This window comes from Terrapene carolina, unplaced genomic scaffold (genome assembly GCF_002925995.2).
Source record: "Terrapene carolina triunguis isolate 2854851 unplaced genomic scaffold, T_m_triunguis-2.0 Scaffold148, whole genome shotgun sequence".
In the NCBI taxonomy this organism is placed as follows: domain Eukaryota; kingdom Metazoa; phylum Chordata; order Testudines; family Emydidae; genus Terrapene; species Terrapene triunguis.
Window position 1 is genome coordinate 824,264 of NW_020664499.1, and position 20,318 is coordinate 844,581.

Consider the following 20,318-nt stretch of genomic DNA (forward strand, 5'->3'; position numbering starts at 1 on the left):
ATCCTATCCAGTTCCATGCAGCCAAAATATGTTTCTTTCAAAGATCCTCTACAAGGAATTCACTAGAAAATACTGGGATACTAGTTATAATGATGCTATCATAGTGTCTATTCACATGTAGAGCCATAAACGTCATACATTTCATCTACACACAATTCCCATTGACAACAACAGGACTTTTGACTGGAAAACTATGGCAGCCTCAGGCCCCAATATCTATTTCTTTTCTGAGAACCAACAAAACCAAGTTATTCAATTCAAAATAGGTATGTTATTTCTACAGATGAACAGAAGCATACTGCATGTGCTAGAGTTTCTGGACCAGATCCTGCTCTCGGTTTTGCCGATGAAGTCAATGAGCACACCTCAGAGCAAGTGAGAGGAGAATCGGGCCCTGTCTGTGTTAGAAACATGATGTGGAAACTAGAATTGATTGAAATTTTTCTAATCTTGAAATTTGAAACATTTTGTAAAGTTCCCCCCCCCCCTTTTTTTTTTTTTTGGCACAAGCTATAGAGCCAGTAGAAATATTTCAGGTTCCAAAATTCTGACATTTTTATTTTCCTAACTTGGAAATAAACTAATAAAACCCCTAAACAAAACTGTTTTTGAAAATATCACAAATTTCCCCTTTCTCCTCTCTTTATTGTCCAACCCTAATGGAAACTTCATGAAGACTTTTTTTTTTTATCACTCTACTAAACTGCAATGACTTTATGGATGACTTAAGAATTGAAAGTATAGCTCGCTCACACACACACACACACACACACACACACACACACACACACACACACACAATGAAGCAGAATCAGCATAATTATTATTATATTTTCCAGATGACTTAGTTTTGGTTTAAAAAATTGCAGTGTGGCCAAAAAGCAATTTTTTATTCCTTTTCTATTGGGCTTTTAGAAAGGAGCCAAATAAACGAATGTTTGCAATCAGAGCTCCCAGAAGATATTATGAAGTTTCTATTTCAAAGCCAGACTTGAAAAGTGTCCCTGCTGTATATCTAAGCAAATAGGTGCATGTGAAAACCCTACACCGGCATGAGGCAACTGTGTAATTAGGTTTAGTGCGCACAAAATGGAGACCCTTTCAAACAGGGCTGAGTGGTCCACTGGACAGGGTATTGGAATGGGAATCAAAAGACATAAGAATATAACATTTATTCCCAACTCTGCCACTAACTTGCTTCATGACTAGAGTCAAGTCACTTCACTGCTCTGTTTCCCCTCTCACCTTTTGTCTGCCTATTTAGATTGCAAGCTTTCTGTCTCAGGGGCTGATGTGTTTGTAAGGATGCTTTAGAACAAAGGAACCCTGATCTCAGTAGAAGTCTCTAGGATCAACTATAAATCAAATAAATAAAATAATAGTAAATAATAATAAATAATAATAATGAAGGTAGGAAGGAAGAGCTAAAAGGCCACATTTTCTACCACTCAGAAGAAAGATTATAATGGAATTAAGTTATCTGACCTCAGGGCAATATAGTCATTGGTAGGCGACAAGTAACGTTTTTTTTTTTATTCTAAGACAACTCAAAAGTTTCTGAAAGTTATATAACCTCAAACTCCATTCTCAAGAGGTTGAAACTTCAAATTAGACAGAGTAAAACATTTTTGTGCCACAAAGACAATGCAGTAATAAGTCCAAAAACTGAAGAGGTGACATTCTTAATGAAGGAAGACAGAAAGTTAATGGAAAGCAATTACACAAGCAGTATTCTAATGTTCTAATTATTCACTGGTTAGATATGAGCGGTACAATATTATGGTCAGAAGTTTCTGGCCAACAGAAGCATCCAAAAGTCTCTAAAGAAAGAAGGACCTCATCTTTTTCAATTTGCTGGTGGCAGTTAAGCATTGTCATTTAAAATGAAAACAGGGAGAGGATTATTATTGCTGTTGGAGTTTCTGCCTGGAGTAGTATATACACTAGACCACTCTACATTCTGAAACTATTTATCTAAGCAGCACAGGAATGTAAATCCTTATATCCTGTCTAATTCATATGGTACCTGATCCAAAACCCATCTAAGTTTTTCCATTGATTTTAATGAGATTTGAATCAGGACCAATGCAGCATTTGCTTTGTTTATGGGGAGAACTGTAATGGTAAGGGTGGAGGGAGATTTGTGGTGGGTCATCTTAAATTTAAAACACTTAAGATGCGCTTTAAAGTTAACCCAGGTGTGCCTAGCACACACAGATAAATGCTGCTTCTAGCATTTTTTTTTAAAATAAATCTAAGTAAATCCATTTCCTGAAGTGAAACGTCATTCTTGGATTCAGATTAATGAGAAAGCTCCAGCAGTTCTAGGAGTGTATCTTATTATAGGAAGGTTCCACTTAACTGCTTTTACATTTCTTTATTTCCATTCATGTCACTGGCTGATCACTTAGGGCCATGTGTTTCTTTTTGGCAGAAGAATGCACAGAGAGGAATAAAACATTCCAAAAGCTAGGCTGCTTATGATGTGGGCTGCCTTCTCTCCTCTATGCCATGGAACTGGCAAGTAAACAAGCAGGGGGTGGAGGTAAAAAGAGTTAAGGCTGAGATTGCTCTCAAATCCCTGGATGGACACAAGGTAGCTTTAGGTCCCTCCAGTCCCCTTCTAGAACCAAGTAACTTAGCAATGACAGCACAGCAGATGTCATGTTGTACTGCCACTGACGTAGTTCTTCAATCCCTACCACAGTGGTTCCAGAACGCAGCAGGGGAAAATTAAAGCCGCTCCAAGCAGCATTAACCACAGTTATTATATGGACTCTAGCCTGTGTAGGAGGGGACACTGGGTGTTCCCTGTCTGTTCCTCTCCCATCAAGCCATTCTCACCTTCTCCACACAGCCTGTCAGCCATAGAGATTTCCTGTGAAGGGGATGGGAAAGGCTGCGCAGATCATTAGGGTATGGAGAAGCATCCTTCACAGCCAGATTTCCCTCAGTGCAGCCCCACAGCAGCTTTGCTGTCCTCTGTACCATAAAGAGGGGAAACAATCGAGGGGCTCCCGAGGTACTTTGTCAAAGAAAAAGAAGCTGTTTCTATCTGCATGGTTCTTTCCTGGGTGTTACTGCCCCAGGATTACACCACTATAAAAATTAGTCTAATGGAAACATTGGTGACCTTAAACATACTGCAGTGCAACCTCACTGGACTCAGGCAGAAAAATAGACAGCACTTCTGACTTATTTGGGGGAATACTGCTACCTACTCAGAAAATACTTCAGTAATCAGCAGTAACGTGACCCAATATCAGGGCAGGATTCAGGCAAGGAGCAGGATGGTATTAAAAGAGAGGCCATCAATTAAGACACAAATATCTTGGTTTTCAGAAATGATGGGAAGGGAGAAATTAATTTAGAGGGGTACAAGACAGATAATCTTAGGAAGGTTTTGGTAATGGATTATGGTGCCCCCTTCCATTGAATTTCAGTGGTAGCGGGTACCCAACTGCCTTTGAAAATCTCAGCCTATATTTTTCATCATTGGTCTGAGTAAACGAGGACAGAGCTCTAAGTCCTTTGAAGAGCTAAATGCGGTGCACAGTGTGACAGTGTACCCCATAAGGCTTTATGGGGAGGGGGTGCTTATAAATGTATGTATGACATAACTGGAATATGTTTTGTGCTGCCTGTGCCAGGTAACATATCTCCGTAAAGGTTATGGTCTACTATATCTATTCATCCTATTTGTACATATATATATCATTTTCTACTTGAGATTAAGAATATGGGCTGTATGCTTGCTTGGTTTCTAAGTAAGCTTTGGGAGGCATTTGGTCAGCTTCTTTAGGAAGGAATTCGCCAGGTTAAGTACCTGATCAGGGAACAATGCATCTTGGAATGCTCCAATCCACATAAGAAGTCTTCCTGGAGACATGCGAGATTCCATGTGGGCAATGGCTTCAGCCTGTAAAGACTGAGTCATGCAGGGACATGTGACTTGCCCAGGTGACTCCAGAACTCCATCTTGGAGCTGGACTTTGCATAGGAGGGAGGAGGGGGGGTCTCCTCCCACAAGAGAGAGTCTATTTAACCCTGGGGGAGACCCCTCCATTTTGTCTTCAGCTGGCTAAAGAAGGAGCCTCTCCAACCCCCCAGGATGCTTGAAGGAAACTGAAACAAAAGACAGTAACTACAGGGGTTGTGAGAGATTGCTGGACCCAGGCTAAAGGGAGATTAGCCTGTGAAAGGGAGCATTCTGGAACTGGCGAGGAACTTATCTGTATTTAGTTTGATTAGGCATAGATTTGCGCATTTTATTGTATTTTGCTGGTGACTTACTTCGTTCTGTCTGTTACTACTTTGAACCACTTAAATCCTACTGTCTGTATTTAATAAAATCACTTTTTATTTAGTAATTTACTCAGAGTATGTATTAATACCTGGGGGAGCAAACAACTGTGCATATCTCTCTATCTGTGTTATAGAGGGCGAACAATTTATGAGTTTACCCTGCATAAGCTTTATGCAGGGTAAAACGGATTTATCTGGGTTTAGACCCCATTGGGAGTTGGGCATCTGAGTGCTAAAGACAAGCACACTCCTGTGAGCTGTTTTTGGGTAACCTTGCAGCTTTGGGACAAGTGATTCAGATCCTTGGTCTGTGTTAGAGCCAGACAGGAGTGTCTGACTCAGCAAGACGGGGTGCTGGAGTCCTGAACTGGCAGGGAAAACAGAAGCAGGGGTAGTCTTGGCACATCGGGTGGCAGCTCCCAAGGGGGTTTCTGTGATCCAACCCGTCACACACAGGTTCTGTCAGGCCACACTCCTTTTCTCCATTCATTTGGCTGCTAAAATGGACAACTGGCCGGAAGGTTAACTAATACACTCATGTTTTCCTTAGAGTGAAAGCTGTTTCAGCCTCCATATTCATTTGGCTCTGTACTTTTCCTCACCGCTCAGGCTAATTATAGTTAATTATTCATAATGCTTCAATGGCATAGAGTGCCATTCTCTAGCAACTAAGCTGCTAGCATCAAGTTGGGCTGATTTCAGACCACACTGAACCTTCAAATCCACCTCTCAGAAGTGAGAGGATAATACCTCACTGACTGAGAAAGCCATTCCCATTCTGGCTTTGATCCCCTTTCTTCCCCCCGCCCCCCATTAAACCTCAAAACAGGATCTCTTTGGGAATTAGAATTCAGCAAGCACAGACAGACACAGCTTCCACAGACACAGAGCTCTTTATCTCAAAACATTTCCCTCTTACTACTGCCATCCAGTGAAACGAGACACTTACATGTCAGGAAACGAAGCTGCTGAGATTAGAAGGGGGAATTCCATTTAAAATGCAGAATGTTCAGTGGTCCCAACACAATGAAAAGTCTGCGGCTTCCACACATTGCCTTTCTGTACTGATTTGTTATGCTTGGGAACAGTGATTTTTAATGGACATAAACCCAAGCTAGAGCCACAGAAAATAACGTTGCTGGATTTAGGAGTCGCTTGGATCAGTATTCAGATACATGTGGCTCAGGTTCATCTCTAGCTATTAAGGGCCAGATTGAGAACACCTTATTCATATGACTAAGCAGTTACTCCCCTGAATAGCCCCATTGCTTTCAACGGAGCTGCTAGTGAGAGTAAATGCATACCACTGAGAGTAAGAGGTTCACAATCTGGCACTACAAAAGCCAATGTAACACTAAAAGGATTGTGCTTCTTTACAAAAAAGCACCAAAAGGGCAACAGCATTTGCATGCAAGTTTCTCACGGATCAGAGTCTGAAAGACTAGACAGGAAAATCTCAAGCACCAAACAAAAAGGAACAATCGCCACAAATAAAGACAACCACCACAGTCTGGACCCTGGTTAGAACTCTTTGTAAAGAGCCCAATGACTGAAGTAAACCTCTACTTGTTAGGGATGGTAACTGCAGACCCTGCCTGATGCCCATTGACTGGGAAGCCATCATTACTATTATCTGTGGGGCGCCTGTTCTTCAGTCTCAAAAACTGCCAATCCAGCAGCACATTCCGTGAGCATAAAATTTGTATCAAAATTAAATGTAAAGCCAGATAATCTTAGAATCAAAGAACTGGAAGGGACCTTGAGAGGTCATCTAGTCCAGTCCCCTGCACTCATGGCAGGACTTAGCATTATCTAGACCATAATATAGCTCGCTTTCCTCTTTTATTCTTTTCCTTGACTAACCAGAGGCTTAAAGATAAGTAAGGCATCTGATTATTAAGTTTACTTCACAATGGGGGAGGGGGGGGAACAGGTTAGTATCAACACTGCTCTGTGTTACAACTACACAGGACTTCTTATGTCTCTATTTGTTACAAGGTTTTAGACTATGGAAACATTTCATCTTTCCACAACATTCATTATAATGAGCTAGTTTAGTATTAACATGCATGTTCCACAGGAATTTACCACTGATTAATGTCAATCTGTTGGAAATGTTACTAGAAGGCATTATTAATGGCGATGATGATGATTAAACCGAAATGAGAGTTAAATTAGGAAGCACATTAATTACTGACTAGCCATTATCTAGGGAAAATCCATTAACATATTGCAGTAGGAGTGAGTATCTTCTCCACTTGATTTTTTTACCCTTTTCCATTGTCATTCTTTCCTACAATTCACTTTAATTAGGGTCCAAAAGGCTTTGTCCAGTGAACAACCTTAGGAACTATTTGTTTGCTCTATTTATGTTAATATAGGGCCTTTAACAGAAGCGGAGTTGCTACGTCATAATCTATAATAATGTCATGAATACTGACATGTAACAATTTTATGAACACTGTATGTGACTTTCCTGCATGAATGCATTGATCTAGCTTAATAGGGGACTCTGGAACGGTGGCTTCCCAATTAAAAACATAGGCATAATCAACAAATACAAAGGGTCTGTTTGCTAGCTTCAAACACCTTCTCTCCTGTTGTTAATCTTGCTTTGCCTCTGCTAGGAGTTGCCAGCTCAAAGGGCTATAAACAGTTTAAAAGGGGAGTGAGTTGCTAGAAGTGTCCAGCGAGCATTAGTGAGCTCTGACAGGCTGAGAAAGAGTGTGGCTCTGTGGAGGAGAGTCTATAGAGAACAGTGCTCCTAGAATGCCCATGTGGAAGATGTTTAACTGGTTAAACATCTAGTAAGCTAGAGTGGTGTGTTTAGTTGATTTAAGATCTGTTTTCTCTTAAATGCTTTTGTTCTAAATAAATAGTTCTTTGCTTTAAGGAGCTGTTTGGTCACTGGTTACTATTGTCATTGCCCTGGAGGGAAGACAACTGCAGGGTATGAGCCTAAGTCAGCCCTGCTAGGTAATCGTGATTAGTACCAGGGGACTGCAGCCCAGTGTATCGGAGAATCAGGGGATTTCACCCTGAGCCAAGTGATGGCTAGAGGCTGTGACCTGGAAGTCGGTGACCTCCACAAGACTAGGAGACATCAGAGGTGCAGTTCACCTAGTAACTGTGACAAGATCATATTTATTTTACGCATTACAATAGTTCACTTCTATTTAATGTCTGACAAGGCTTTGGTTGGAGCTATGTGTATATCGGAAAACACATCCTCACATCTCTGACTTCTCAAGCCTCCCCTACCCCAAGTGCTAGGGCCATTTGACAAGGACAAGCGTTTGGCCGGTCAGCTGGAATTTCTGTCCTATCAGAGCTAGGCAGACCAGGAGAAGCCCACCTAGGAGGGGTGGCAATGTCCACCTGATGGGTAGAATCCACCTTTTTGCTTCTGTGGAAAGGAGTGGGAATGCTGACACTATCTGCTGCAACGGAAGCATTTTTTAAAGACACTGCTCACTTTCAGAAGTACCATGTTTCATTTTAAAGACTCAGATTTGATGATCATATCAGAATACTCTGCTTCCAAATTACCTGGTGCTAGTTTCTAAAGCCACGCAGACTGGATGTTGGCAAAGCAGTAATCACATACAATTGTGACAGTGATCCAGAAGGTCACAATGTTTTGTCATTTAGTTCATAAACTCTTCAGGGCAGGGACTATCCCTTACTATGTGTTTGTACAGCACCTAGCAAAATGAGGCTCTGTAATATACACACCAGTAAGATCTCCTTATCTCCATTTTACACATGGGGGGAAATGAGGCAAAGAAAGTGAAGTGACTTGCAGGCCAGTAGCAGAACCAATATGACAACTGTGACAGACCCAGACCAGTGGGGTACAGGAGTCTGGTAGAGGGCAAATATACTGGTCACTGGATGAGTAGTTTTTTGTTCCCTGAGTGACCAGAGAAGGGGCTGCACTAGAGTAATCAGGAACCTGCTAGAACCAGTTAAGGCAGGCAGGCTAATTAGGACACCTGGAGCCAATTAAGAAGAAGCTGCTAGAATCAATTAAGGCAGGCTAATCAAGGCACCTGGGTTTTAAAAGGAGCTCACTTCAGTTTGTGGTGAGAGTGTGAGGAGCTGGGAACAAAAGGCGCAAGGAGCTGAGAGTAAGAGGGTGTGCTGCTGGAGGACTGAGGAGCACAAGCGTTATCAGACACCAGGAGGAAGGTCCTGTGGTGAGAATAAGGAAGGTGTTTGGAGGAGGCCATGGGGAAGTAGCCCAGGGAGTTGTAGATGTCATGCAGCTGTTACAGGATACTATAGACAGCTGCAGTCCACAGGGCCCTGGGTTGGAACCCAGAGTAGAGGGCGAGCCTAGGTTCCCCCCAAACCTCCCAATTGACCTGGACTGTGGGTTCTTCCAGAGGGGAAGGTCTCTGGGCTGTTCCCCAACCCACATGGTGAATCTCTGCGGCAAGAAAATCCGCCAATAAGCACAAGACCCACCAAGATGGAGGAGGAACTTTGTCACACTGGTGTCAGTAGTGGGATCTTGGGGTGCACAGCGCGGCGGAAGAAGGAGGGTGATTAAAAAAAACAACAACAACAAAAACAAAAAAAAGGGAGAGGGTTTATTTTTTTCCCCACCACAATGGATGATGTAGTGCGGGCACTGATAAAAGCTACGGCGGCCCAGCAGGAGGCTACCCGTGTCCAGGCAGCCGCCCAACAGGAGGCAGTGCGGCTGCAGCAAGAGACTAATCGCCTGCTGATGGACTAGGCTGCTCAAGACCGAGCTATGTTGCGGGAACTGGTAAACCAGGTAAAGTCCCTTACAGAGCTGAATCGTGGCCATGATGGGACGCGGCTCATACGGGCCAGCCATTGGCTGCAGAAAATGACACGGGAGGATGATGTAGAGGCATACCTTCTGGCCTTTGAGAGGACAGCCCTACGGGAGGCCTGGCCTCGAGATCAGTGGTCTGGCATCCTTGCCCCATTCCTGTGTGGGGAGGCCCAGAAGGCCTACCATGATCTGCCTGAAGAGGCTGCGGCAGACTACCCCCAGCTGAAAGCAGAGATCCTGGCCAGATCTGGGGTAATGACAGCAGTGCGGGCCCAGCAGTATCACGGTTGGAGGTACCAGGAAGACAAAACCCCGCGGTCCCAATTGTATGACCTCATCCATCTCGCACGAAAGTGGTTGCAAACAGAGTCCCGGAGTCCGGAAGAGATACTAGCGGTTCTGGTCATCGACCGATACATGAGGGGACTACCACCAGACCTTCGTGCCTGGGTAAGCCAGAACGAACCCTCCACCTATGACGAGGTAGTCGCCTTGGTAGAGAGGCGAAGGACAGCGAGGGAGCTGGCCCGACCAGTTAAGGAAGAGGCACCCCGGGTTAAACTAGCAGCACCAAGCCCTAAAGTTCAGGTGACTGGACCACCAGGAGGGCCCAGGTGGAAAAAAAGAGAGGCTGAAGGCCCATCAGAGGCCACAAAGAGTTGGAGCACTGAGGGAGAAGAGGATCGTGATGTTAGACTGCCCAAACCAAGAGACCGGGGAACGCCTAGGGCTCCATACAGATGTTATGCCTGCGGGGAGTGGGGACACATAGCTGCACAGTGTCCCAATGCTGAGGAGCCTATGCAGTGTAACCTGGGGAACTGGGCAGATCCATGCTCCCTAATCCACCTTGTGGGGGTCTCACTAACCCCACATATGTATACCAGACCAGTGAAACTAAATGGGGTAGGGACCACGGCACTGGTTGATTCGGGGAGTGCTATCACGCTTATCTCAGGGAAGCTCGTGAAGCATAGTCAGCTGCTACAGGCTAAACGTACGGGGATAACATGTGTCCATGGGACAGTTAGTTACTACCCCACCATCCCAGTAAAAATCGAGATCCAAGGGAACACTACTGAGGTAGCAGCAGGTGTAGTCCCTAAACTCCCATACCCTGTGTTCATAGGGAGGGACTTCCCAGGGTTTGGAAACTTACTCCCAGTAGAGGGATTGGAGAAAGATGGGGACCCTAAAATTGGTGAGGCATCCACAGCAGACTGTCAACCCCCAAACTTCTCTGAAATATCCCCAGATTTGTTCTCCACTCCCAGACAGGGTAGAAAGACAAAAAGAGAAACAAGGGCAGCTAAGGCCTTGGGAACCCGAATACTGACCCAAAGCTAGAGGGTCGCTCTTGTAGGTAGGCGGACCCACGCAGCTGAAAAGGAGGCCACGCAAGAGGGAGAAGCACCTGAGTCTGACCCCCACCCTAATGCTTCTGAACCAGTAGAGGCAACAGAGACTGGGCCCCTAGATCTTGGGCAGATTAGCCCCGGGAGAGGAAATTTTGGACGGGACCAGGCAGAAGACCCAAGGTATGACAACATTAGGAAGGAGGTGACTGAAATAGATGGGGTCCCCGTGGAAGAGAAAACCCAGGGACCAGGACCCTACTTCATAATGAAGAAGGATCTCTTATACCGGGTTGCACCAGTACAGGGGCAGAAGGTACAGCAGATCCTAGTACCTCCAAAACACCAGAATGCTGTATTAAGTCTGGCTCGTAGTCAGCTTTTTGGGGGGCATTTGGGGGTAGAGAAGACCCTGGCACGAGTCCTATGACGGTTCTTCTGGCCCGGAGTACATGAAGAAGTGTGGAGGTACTGTGCCTCCTGCCCGGAGTGTCAGCTGCACAGTCCCCGTCCCCACTTGAGGGCACCTTTAGTACCCCTTCCCATCATAAAGGTCCCCTTCGAGCGAATAGCCATGGACCTAGTGGGACCCCTGGAGAAGACGGCTCGGGGCCACCAATATATACTTGTTGTTTTGGACTATGCTACTCGCTACCCAGAAGCCGTCCCCCTGTGGAACACGGCCTCTAAAACTATAGCCAAAGAGCTGGTGGGGATCTTTGCCCAAATGGGGCTACCGAAGGAGATATTAACTGACCAAGGAACCCCATTTATGTCGAAGCTAATGAAGGACCTCTGTACACTGCTCCATATACATACCCTGAGAACTTCGGTCTACCATCCGCAGACTGATGGGTTGGTAGAAAGGTTTAACTGAACCCTCAAGGCTATGATAAGGAAGGTGGTAAGTCGGGACGGGAAGGATTGGGACACCCTACTACCCTACCTTATGTTCGCTATCCGGGAGGTACCTCAGGCCTCAACTGGGTTTTCCCCCTTCGAGTTATTATACGGGCGTCACCCCCGTGGCATACTAGATATCGCCAAAGAGATCTGGGAAGAGGAACCCAATGAGGGGAGAAATATAATAGAGCATGCGAGACCGGATAGCCCGGGTTACCCCTATTGTACGGGAACATTTGGAGAAGGCACAGGAGGCCCAGCGAACCCATTATAATCGCCAGGCAAAAGTGCGACAGTTCCAACCAGGCGATCGGGTTATGGTGTTGGTACCCACGGCAGAAAGCAAGCTTCTGGCCCAATGGCAGGGGCCCTATGAGGTGGTTGAACCTGTGGGGGAAGTAACCTACAAGATGCGGCAGCCAGGACGCAGAAAACAAGAAGAGATTTATCACGTTAACCTTCTGAAACCCTGACATGCACAAGAGGCATGCACAACAGTCCAAAAAGACCTAACCCAGGAAAACAAGCCTTCCAAACAGGTGAGAGTGTCTCCCGATTTAACACCAGACCAGAAGAATGAGATGATCTTCCGGAACCAAGATGTGTTCTCGACAAAACCGGGTCGAACAACTGAGACATATCACCACATCGTCACGAACCCTGGGGCCAGAGTAACAATGAGGCCCTATCGGGTGCCAGTGACAAAAAGGGAGGAAATAAAAGCAGAAGTAAAAAAAATGCTGGAGTTGGGGATCATCGAAGAATCTCACAGTCAGTGGTCCAGCCCAATCGTGCTGGTGCCCAAACCTGATGGCACCACAAGATTTTGCAACGACTTCTGGCGACTAAACGAAGTATCCCAGTTCGACGCGTACCCCATACCTTGCATAGATGAGCTAGTGGACCATCTGGGTAATGCCCGGTACTTGACTACCCTAGACTTGACAAAGGGGTACTGGCAGATTCCCCTTGCAGAAGATGCAAAGGAAAAGACTGCGTTCTCTACCAGAGGGTCTTTTTCAATATACTGTCCTCCCTTTTGAACTACATGAGGCCCCAGCTACCTTCCAGCGCCTCATGGACAAGCTATTACGCCCGCATAACAGTTATGCTGCTGCCTACTTGGACGATGTGGTCATTCAAACCCCAGACTGGGAAACCCACCTGGAGAAGGTGGAGGCAGTCCTCGATACCTTCAGGCGAGCTGGCCTTACAGCAAACCCTGCCAAGTGTGCTGTAGGGTTTACAGAGGCCAAGTATGTTGGCTACATTGTGGGAAAAGGTTTGGTAAAACCCCAAGTGAACAAGTTAAAGGCCATCCAAAATTGGCCCTGACCAAGTCGCAAGAAACAATTCCGGGCGTTCCTAGGTGTGGTGGGGTATTACCGACGATTTATCCCCCACTTTGCCACAAGGGCAAGCCCCCTGACAGACCTAGTGAAAGCCCATGGACCTGATCTGGTGAGATGGTCTGACGCAGCAAAGGAAGCATTCACAGACCTACGACTGCCCTCTGCAATAACCCCGTACTGATAGCCCTGATTTCACCAAGGAGTTTATCCTGCAGACGGATGCATCGGAAGTAGGGTTGGGGGCCGTTCTATCACAGATGGTCGGGGAGGAGGAACACCCAATTCTATACCTCAGTCGGAAACTCCTTCCAAGGGAACAAAAATATGCAGTGGTGGAGAGAGAATGCCTTGCTGTAAAATGGGCCATGGAAACATTGCGCTACTACCTGCTCGGGCACAGTTTTGTCCTCGTGACCGACCATGCCCCTCTTCAATGGATGCAGCGGCACAAGGAGAAGAACACAAGGGTGACCAGATGGTTCTTATCCCTCCCAATTGACCTGGACTGTGGGTTCTTCCAGAGGGGAAGGTCTCTGGGCTGTTCCCCAACCCACATGGTGAATCTCTGCGGCAAGAAAATCCGCCAATAAGCGCAGGACCCACCAAGACAGAGGACGAACTTTGTCATACAACCTAGGTTTCCTGAATCCCAGTCCAGGGTTCTAACTTCTAGGTAACATTGCCTCAGGGTCGGAACAGATTTGCAATGTCATCTGGTATTTGTGGACATTTCTGAAATCCTGGAGGTTATTTATTTTATGTACACATTTCCCTCCAAGCTGTCTCACTTTTACAAGGTTTATCTTCAACAATGCCAAAATCAAAAGCAATTAAGACAGTCCTTACGTGTGCAAAACGTTCAGCATTTCTGTTCACCGTGAACTGGTAAGTCACATTAGGGAACTGAATGCTGACGGGAAGAATGGAGACATTGAAATGGAGCATCACAGATCTTTCAGGGCCATGAAACTCTGTGTCATTCACCAAAACATCCAACTGGAAGGAACGGTTCTCTGTGACTGAAATATTTTTGTTCAGCATCAGTTCTGCAAAAGAGAAGATTGGCTTTTTACATATGTCTATGCATTTTTAGGCAGCACAAAATCCTAAACTATAAATATCAAATCTATTCTTCAAGCACGGCTCATGGCATGCTACTAGGTAAAGGGAGAGGTTGAATTAAAACTAAAAATATAGATATTCTCCCATTCCATACAACAAAAAGTGCCTGAAGATATGTCACAACTAGAGCTGGTTGGGAATGTTTTGACTAAATGGTGCTTCGTAGGAAAATGTGGATTCATCAAAATCACAATTTTTCACAGGAACGTTTCACGTATCTTCTGGTCAATACGAGAGATGCGCATTGCATAATAGCCTGGTGGCAGGGGCGGCTCTAGCTTTTTTGCCACCCCAAGCATGGCAGGCAGGCTGCCTTCGGTGGCATGACTGCGGGAGGTCCCCAGTCCCGTGGATTCGGCGTACCTGCCTGGAGCCGCCGCTGCCTGGTGGTTAGGGCTGTCACCTTGAATGTGGCGATATGTCTATGCAGCGCAAAAAAAAAAAAAAAGGAGAGAGACCAGCAGCAGTGACTCTCAGAGCCCAGGTCAATGGGTTTGAGCTGAAGAGCTAAAAATAACAGTGTAGACTTTCAGGCTGAGGCTGGAGCCTGGGCTCTGAGACCCTCCAACCTTGCTGGGTTGCCCGAACATCTACACTGCTATTTTCAGCCCAGCAATGTGAGCTTGAGTCAGCTGACCCACTCTGTTGTGGGTTTTGGCTTTTTTTTTGGCTGGGTAGATGTATACTGGGGGACCCAAATGAGTGCCCTCCCCATCTGGCTATTCGCTATTTTGGAGTGAGTGGATGGGCCTCTCTCTGTTTTTTCATGAATTTTTTTCAAAATGTCTCAGTTTCTCCCCAATATGAAACTGGAAAATCTTAAAAATCTCAAATTTGTGTGGTAGGGGAAAACTGTTTGCCATCCAGCTGTAGTCATGAGTTTAGAATTACTTTCTTAAATGCAATACAATCAGAACCTCTCTTGGCTAGTCAACACATAATGCAACTGTCATATTCCTATACATTCACTGTGTTCTATATAGGAGGAAAGAATGTAGTACCACAGTCCCCTCTTTCAATCCCAAATATCTGTTCTGACACTGGGATTTTCTGTCTCATTTTCCATCTGCCTGGTATTTTTCAGATACATAGAAAAGTCAAATACAATATTGGTCAATTATAAGCAAAGCAATTTCACTCTTTGTTAGAAGGAAGAGACCTTACTGTATTCATGCAGCGTTCCCCTCACTTGGCTGCCATTGGGGCTGAAATAGATCTCGTGGAAGACGTGATCCACCCGAAATGTTTCGCTAATCCATGGATCAGTTGTACTGATGGTGCCTGTGTACTTCTTTCTGCTGCTTTCAATGGGGAAAATAGGTGTGGTGTCTGCATCACACACAGTCAGTGTGGCTAGGACAGTTCCCTAGAAGAAAATCATAGACAATATGGAGAAAAATCAATGACTGCCACACTATTTTTTTTTCCAGATTTGTTTTCTGGTTTACTGTCTGAATAAGTGATACAAACTGGAGACCAAAGTCCTGTCCATATAAAGCTCCCTGACATTCTGTACAAATCCACTTCCATTCAAAGTCTTTGTAGGTCTTTAACAGAAAGGCAAAGATTGATGGTACTACTGCTTACCACCTATTTGGAGATAGATGAGCACTGTAACAGCATTTCATAAGTCAGTGAGTTGCAAAATTACTGTAGCAACAGTCAGTTTTGAGACCTATGTAAGGACTGCATATCTGATTCAAGCAATCCCCAACTAGTGGTCTTAATGACCCCAGAGACTTTGTAGCTAGGATGATCTTTGGGGGAATTTTGCAACTAGGGTATATCACTGAATAAACATGAGAATGACAAGCCAAGTAAAAAATATGGGACTGCCAATATCTGCTCAGGTCAGCAAGGTGAGGAGGAGCAGAGGGGGTCCTCAGGGAACCAGCTATTCTCTGGTTGGCTCTGCACCAGCCCCAACCTCAGAGTTCAGGATGACTTGAATTTTCAGCTGTGTGAATGGCAAGAAGGTCTGGAACACACAAGAGAATGTGTTCCGTATAGTGCACAGTCTCCACTCCCTGGGACCAGTTCACTCTCTGTTATGTGTTGTGGGATTTTTTTAAATGGTTAATCCCCAATTTACAGAGAATGGCCGGGATAGCAGAGAGATTTTTCTCCCTTAGCCCCTGGGAGAAACTAATTAAGTGGCTGTACTCAAATGTAATACTGGATGTTTGAAGGCAGAAGTAACAGGATCATACCTTGCTTTCAATCATCAAAATAAAAAATAATCCTCAATATTCTTGTTCAAGGCCAGCTCCAGGGTTTTGGCCACCCCAAGCAACCAAAAAAAAAAAAAAAAAACGCCAACACAATTGCGATCTGCGGCGGCAATTCGGTGGGAGGTCCTTCGCTCCTAGCGGAAGTGAGGGACCGTCCGCCGAATTGCCGCCGAATAGCTGGACGTACCACCCCTCTCCCGAGCAGCCGCCCCAAGCACCTGCTTGCCAGGCTGGTGCCTGCAGCCGGCCCTGTTCTTGTTGCAGGTGAGCAACAAATCCCCATTTAAAAGTCAGGGAAGAAGAAATAGAGGCTGCATGACATAACTAAGGCTCCACAGAGAGTTAGTAACAGAAGCATGATCAGAAATCAGATGTTCTAGGCTCCAGTCTTGTGCTCATTCCACTAGATTGCTCTTTGTTGACTCTACATTGGATTTCTGATTACCTTGCAGTAGGCGTCAAACTCATTTTGTACAGTTATTATTCCATTGGCCATTGAGATTCCCATACAAATCCTTTCTCCTTTAAGTTTGAATATACTAATTATCAGAGGTATTTTGGAAGTTTTCCAACACAAGATTTTTCTGCTGGAAAATGCTGAATTAATTAAATCAAAATGTTTCATGAGAATACATCGATTTTGTCAAGGTTTGTTTCAACTATATTATACGTCATATTAAAGTCAAAACAAACGTTTTCTGATTTCATTGCATGAAAAATACTGAGATTTCTACTTTTCATCCTGATTTGAGAAGAAACAGAATTTGAGAGTCTCAGAATTTTCCATGGGATGGGAAGTCCATTTTTCAAGCAGCTCTACTAGTTATGCCCATCGGTGTGTGGCACTGATATGTCAAGCCTGTAGGTGGCAGCAAACATCCAAAATTGTATGCTCTCTTTCCAGAACAGATATACAAAATCCAGTTTACTTCCAAGGGAAACAAATATAGCTATTAAAGAAATATTATTAGACAGAAATCCCTGGAGGGAAGTGACTGAGTACTTGCTGGAATTTTATACATAGCTTATGCTGAATGCACATCGGAATGGCTCAAGCATAACAACCATCTATTAAAGCTTTTGTGAGTGTTTCTCCTCCCAGAGAAAGCCCCAGCTGAATGCTATTTTACTAGTTTTATACATACGTATCTTGGTTTTCACCTATGAAGCCATACGAGAAATGGGCTGTGCCTACTTTCAAGCTGGACTCTATCACCTGCACCCTCTCTGTACTCCATGCCACCCCTCCTGCTACAGTGATTAAAGGGTTGTCAACGAGCAACCTTCAACTACAGAACAAGATCCTACCCTTGGCCCTAAATACTCTGGCATTGTTGACCTTCAGTGAACACTGCAAGAACCATCATTTTGCCTAGATATATGAGTAAGGGTGAGGTCTAATAGGGACAACTGTTTATGTAGGATGGGAGTGTTGGTGGGGAAAGTTGGTTAGCGTTTGAGGAGGAGTTTTCCAGGAAGTTGCTGCTGGTTTTGTTCTGTTTGTATTTGTTTCTTTAAATAACACCAAAGATGCACAAGGCAGCAGACAGGTGCCTGTTTAAATCCCATTATGAATTAAAAAAAACAAAAGAAATATCAATTGAGATTCACAAATATACATTATATGAGGAGCTGGTAGCAACCCCCATATTTAGATGATCTAAGACCTTCCATAAGAAAAGATTCCTGAAACCTTTTATTTGAGAAGCTCTCACCTCTCCTTTGTTTGTAGCAGGCCTTTGACATGGTGCCTCCTTGTGTGCATGCATTATGGTACAATCTTTAATTACACATGCTATTGTTTTCCACAGAACCCAGGCCTCAGTCAGTGTACTTGCACAAAGAAGAATCATGGTTGCATATACAGATATAAATCTTGCATTTCTTAACTTCTCAGTGATTGACTTTCCCACCTAAATTATATTTTAACATAGCTTTTTGTATGTAATATATAGACGGATACACACACCCAGTGAAATCTGTCAAATGACCACTCAGATAATTAGCCACTCAAGGGAGATGGTCATCACATTCTTCATATTATTATTCTTATTATTCAGTCAGAGCTCTCTGGACTGTATAGTAAATTAGTGCATATGATGCTGAGAGCTAACATACAAGGCCTGACGTTTCCATGTAGGCATGCCTAACCCACAGTGTTTCCACTGAATATCTCAGAGTCCAAGCAGAAGAGAACTCTACCTCTTTTCTGTTGAACTCCACAACAGCATCCGTCGTGCTAGTGCCATTGGGAAGGAAGGGGGCAGAGTCATCTTCATCTAACACATTGACCAGGAAAGGCACCTCGACCTGCATCTCCTTGGAGCCCTCTCTCACTGTACACTTGGCGATCAGCTCATACCTCTCTCTTTCTTCCCGATCCAAACGCTGCACAACACTTACGCCTGTGGTGTTCTCATTGTAGCGAAAAGGCAGCCCTTCAACTGAAACAACACATACAGAGCATAAACTGGGATAATCCTTTCCTATTAGTGGTGTTTGATTGTTCTCCTCTTTGACATACTGGTGATATCCCAATGAATCCATTTGGGTTGCATCAATGTAACAGAAGGAAGAATTTTACTCTGTATTATGAAAATCAGTCTAAGAAGAGATATGAAGGAAGGTGGAGGAGCTATATCAGGGGTACACGAGGAAGTCTAAAGGACTTGTAACAAGAACGAGGAGTAGTTGTGGCACCTTAGAGACTAACAAATTTATTTGAGCATAAGCTTTCGTGGGCTAAAACCCACTTCATCCTATGCATGCAGGGGAAGATACAGTAGGAAAATATATATACACACACACACACACACACACACACAACACATGAAAAAATAGGTGTTGCTATACCAACTGTAATGCCCCTCTGCCATGTACATTGGCCAAACCGGACAGTCTCTTTGCAAAAGAATAGATGGACACAAAATCAGACGTCAAGAATTATAACCAGTCGGAGAACACTTCAACCTCGCTGGTCACTCAATTACAGATCTCAAAGTCGCAATACTCCAACAAAAAAACTTCAAAAACAGACTTCAACGAGAAATTGCAGAATTTGAATTAATTTGCAAACTAGACATCATTAAATTAGGCTTGAATAAAGACGGAGTGGATGGGTCATTACACAAAGTAAAACTGTTTTCCCATGCTATTTTTTCCCCCTACTGTTACTCACACCTTGTCAACGGTTGGAAATGGGCCATCCTGATTATCACTACAAAAGTTTTTTTTCTTCTGCTGATAATAGCTCACCTTAATTAATTACGCTCGTTACCGTTGGTATGGCAACACCCATTTTTTCATGTTCTCTGTGTATATATATTTTCCTACTGTATCTTCCACTGCATGCATCTGATGAAGTGGGTTTTAGCCCATGAAAGCTTATGCTCAAATAAATTTGTTAGTCTCTAAGGTGCCACAAGTATTCCTCATTCTTTTTGCTGATACAGACTAACACGGCTACCACTCTGAAACCCAGAAAGGCTTGTGTGGAAGCAGAGTAGAATAACCACCAGAGGAGAGTTTTGCTCTATTAAAAATCTCATTAATATGACTGGCGACTGAATGGTTTACCTCCAGTTTTACCTGCTAGTAATTTGTAGGAAATGCTGACATTCTGGCACAGGTGATGTATTGGGGGTAACTGAAGTTGATGAAATGTGCCAGGTGGTTTATTCTCTTTGATGTGAAAGGAGAGATCCATTTCTGAGAAACAAAGCTCCCTTGACATCAGAGCATTGCAAGTTGGTACAGTGGCGTTGATGATGGAGAGATGCACCAGGGCAGAAGTGGGGGTCTCACATTCCTTCCCTTGGAAGGGCTGGGGTGAAAGGTAGACATGAAATGTCACCTTTGGTAATGACATCCAATTCTTTCCAACTGCAAGAACAGAAACAAAGAAACAGTTGACAAAGAAACAAGCAAACATTCCTCTTAATAATTTCCTTCCATCAGCCATTATTCTACAGTGAACCAAGTAGTTCAGTGACAATACCTGATGTTTATCACCTCTAAAATAAGGCTCTACATGTTTGAAGTTGGACCAAGCCACCCAAAATTACAGGCTAATGTGGACAATACGGCTCTTACAAGTTCTCCTATTTCTTCAGACTACCCAACAGTGGAACCCTACCAATCTTTGAAACTGATCCAGAAGTAAAGGCCTTTTCAGCAGTGCTATGACATTAATTTCTTACACCACTTTCTCCTCCCTCATCTAATGCTACCTAATTTCCTC

The 20,318-nt window shown here is 44.3% G+C and overlaps 1 protein-coding gene across 1 annotated transcript in view; it reads right to left on the minus strand.

Moving 5' to 3' along the window:
* The window catches only part of LOC112118557 (proto-oncogene tyrosine-protein kinase receptor Ret), a 119,563-nt gene that overhangs the window by 36,360 nt on the left and 62,885 nt on the right, over positions 1 to 20,318 (minus strand). Inside the window, exons 3-6 of the mRNA XM_026653773.1 lie at positions 19,667 to 19,960; positions 18,281 to 18,522; positions 15,012 to 15,213; positions 13,572 to 13,771 (exon numbers count right to left, since the gene is read on the minus strand). Of these exons, the coding sequence (XP_026509558.1) occupies positions 13,572 to 13,771; positions 15,012 to 15,213; positions 18,281 to 18,522; positions 19,667 to 19,960 (938 nt within the window). The remainder of the gene's footprint in view (positions 1 to 13,571; positions 13,772 to 15,011; positions 15,214 to 18,280; positions 18,523 to 19,666; positions 19,961 to 20,318) is intronic.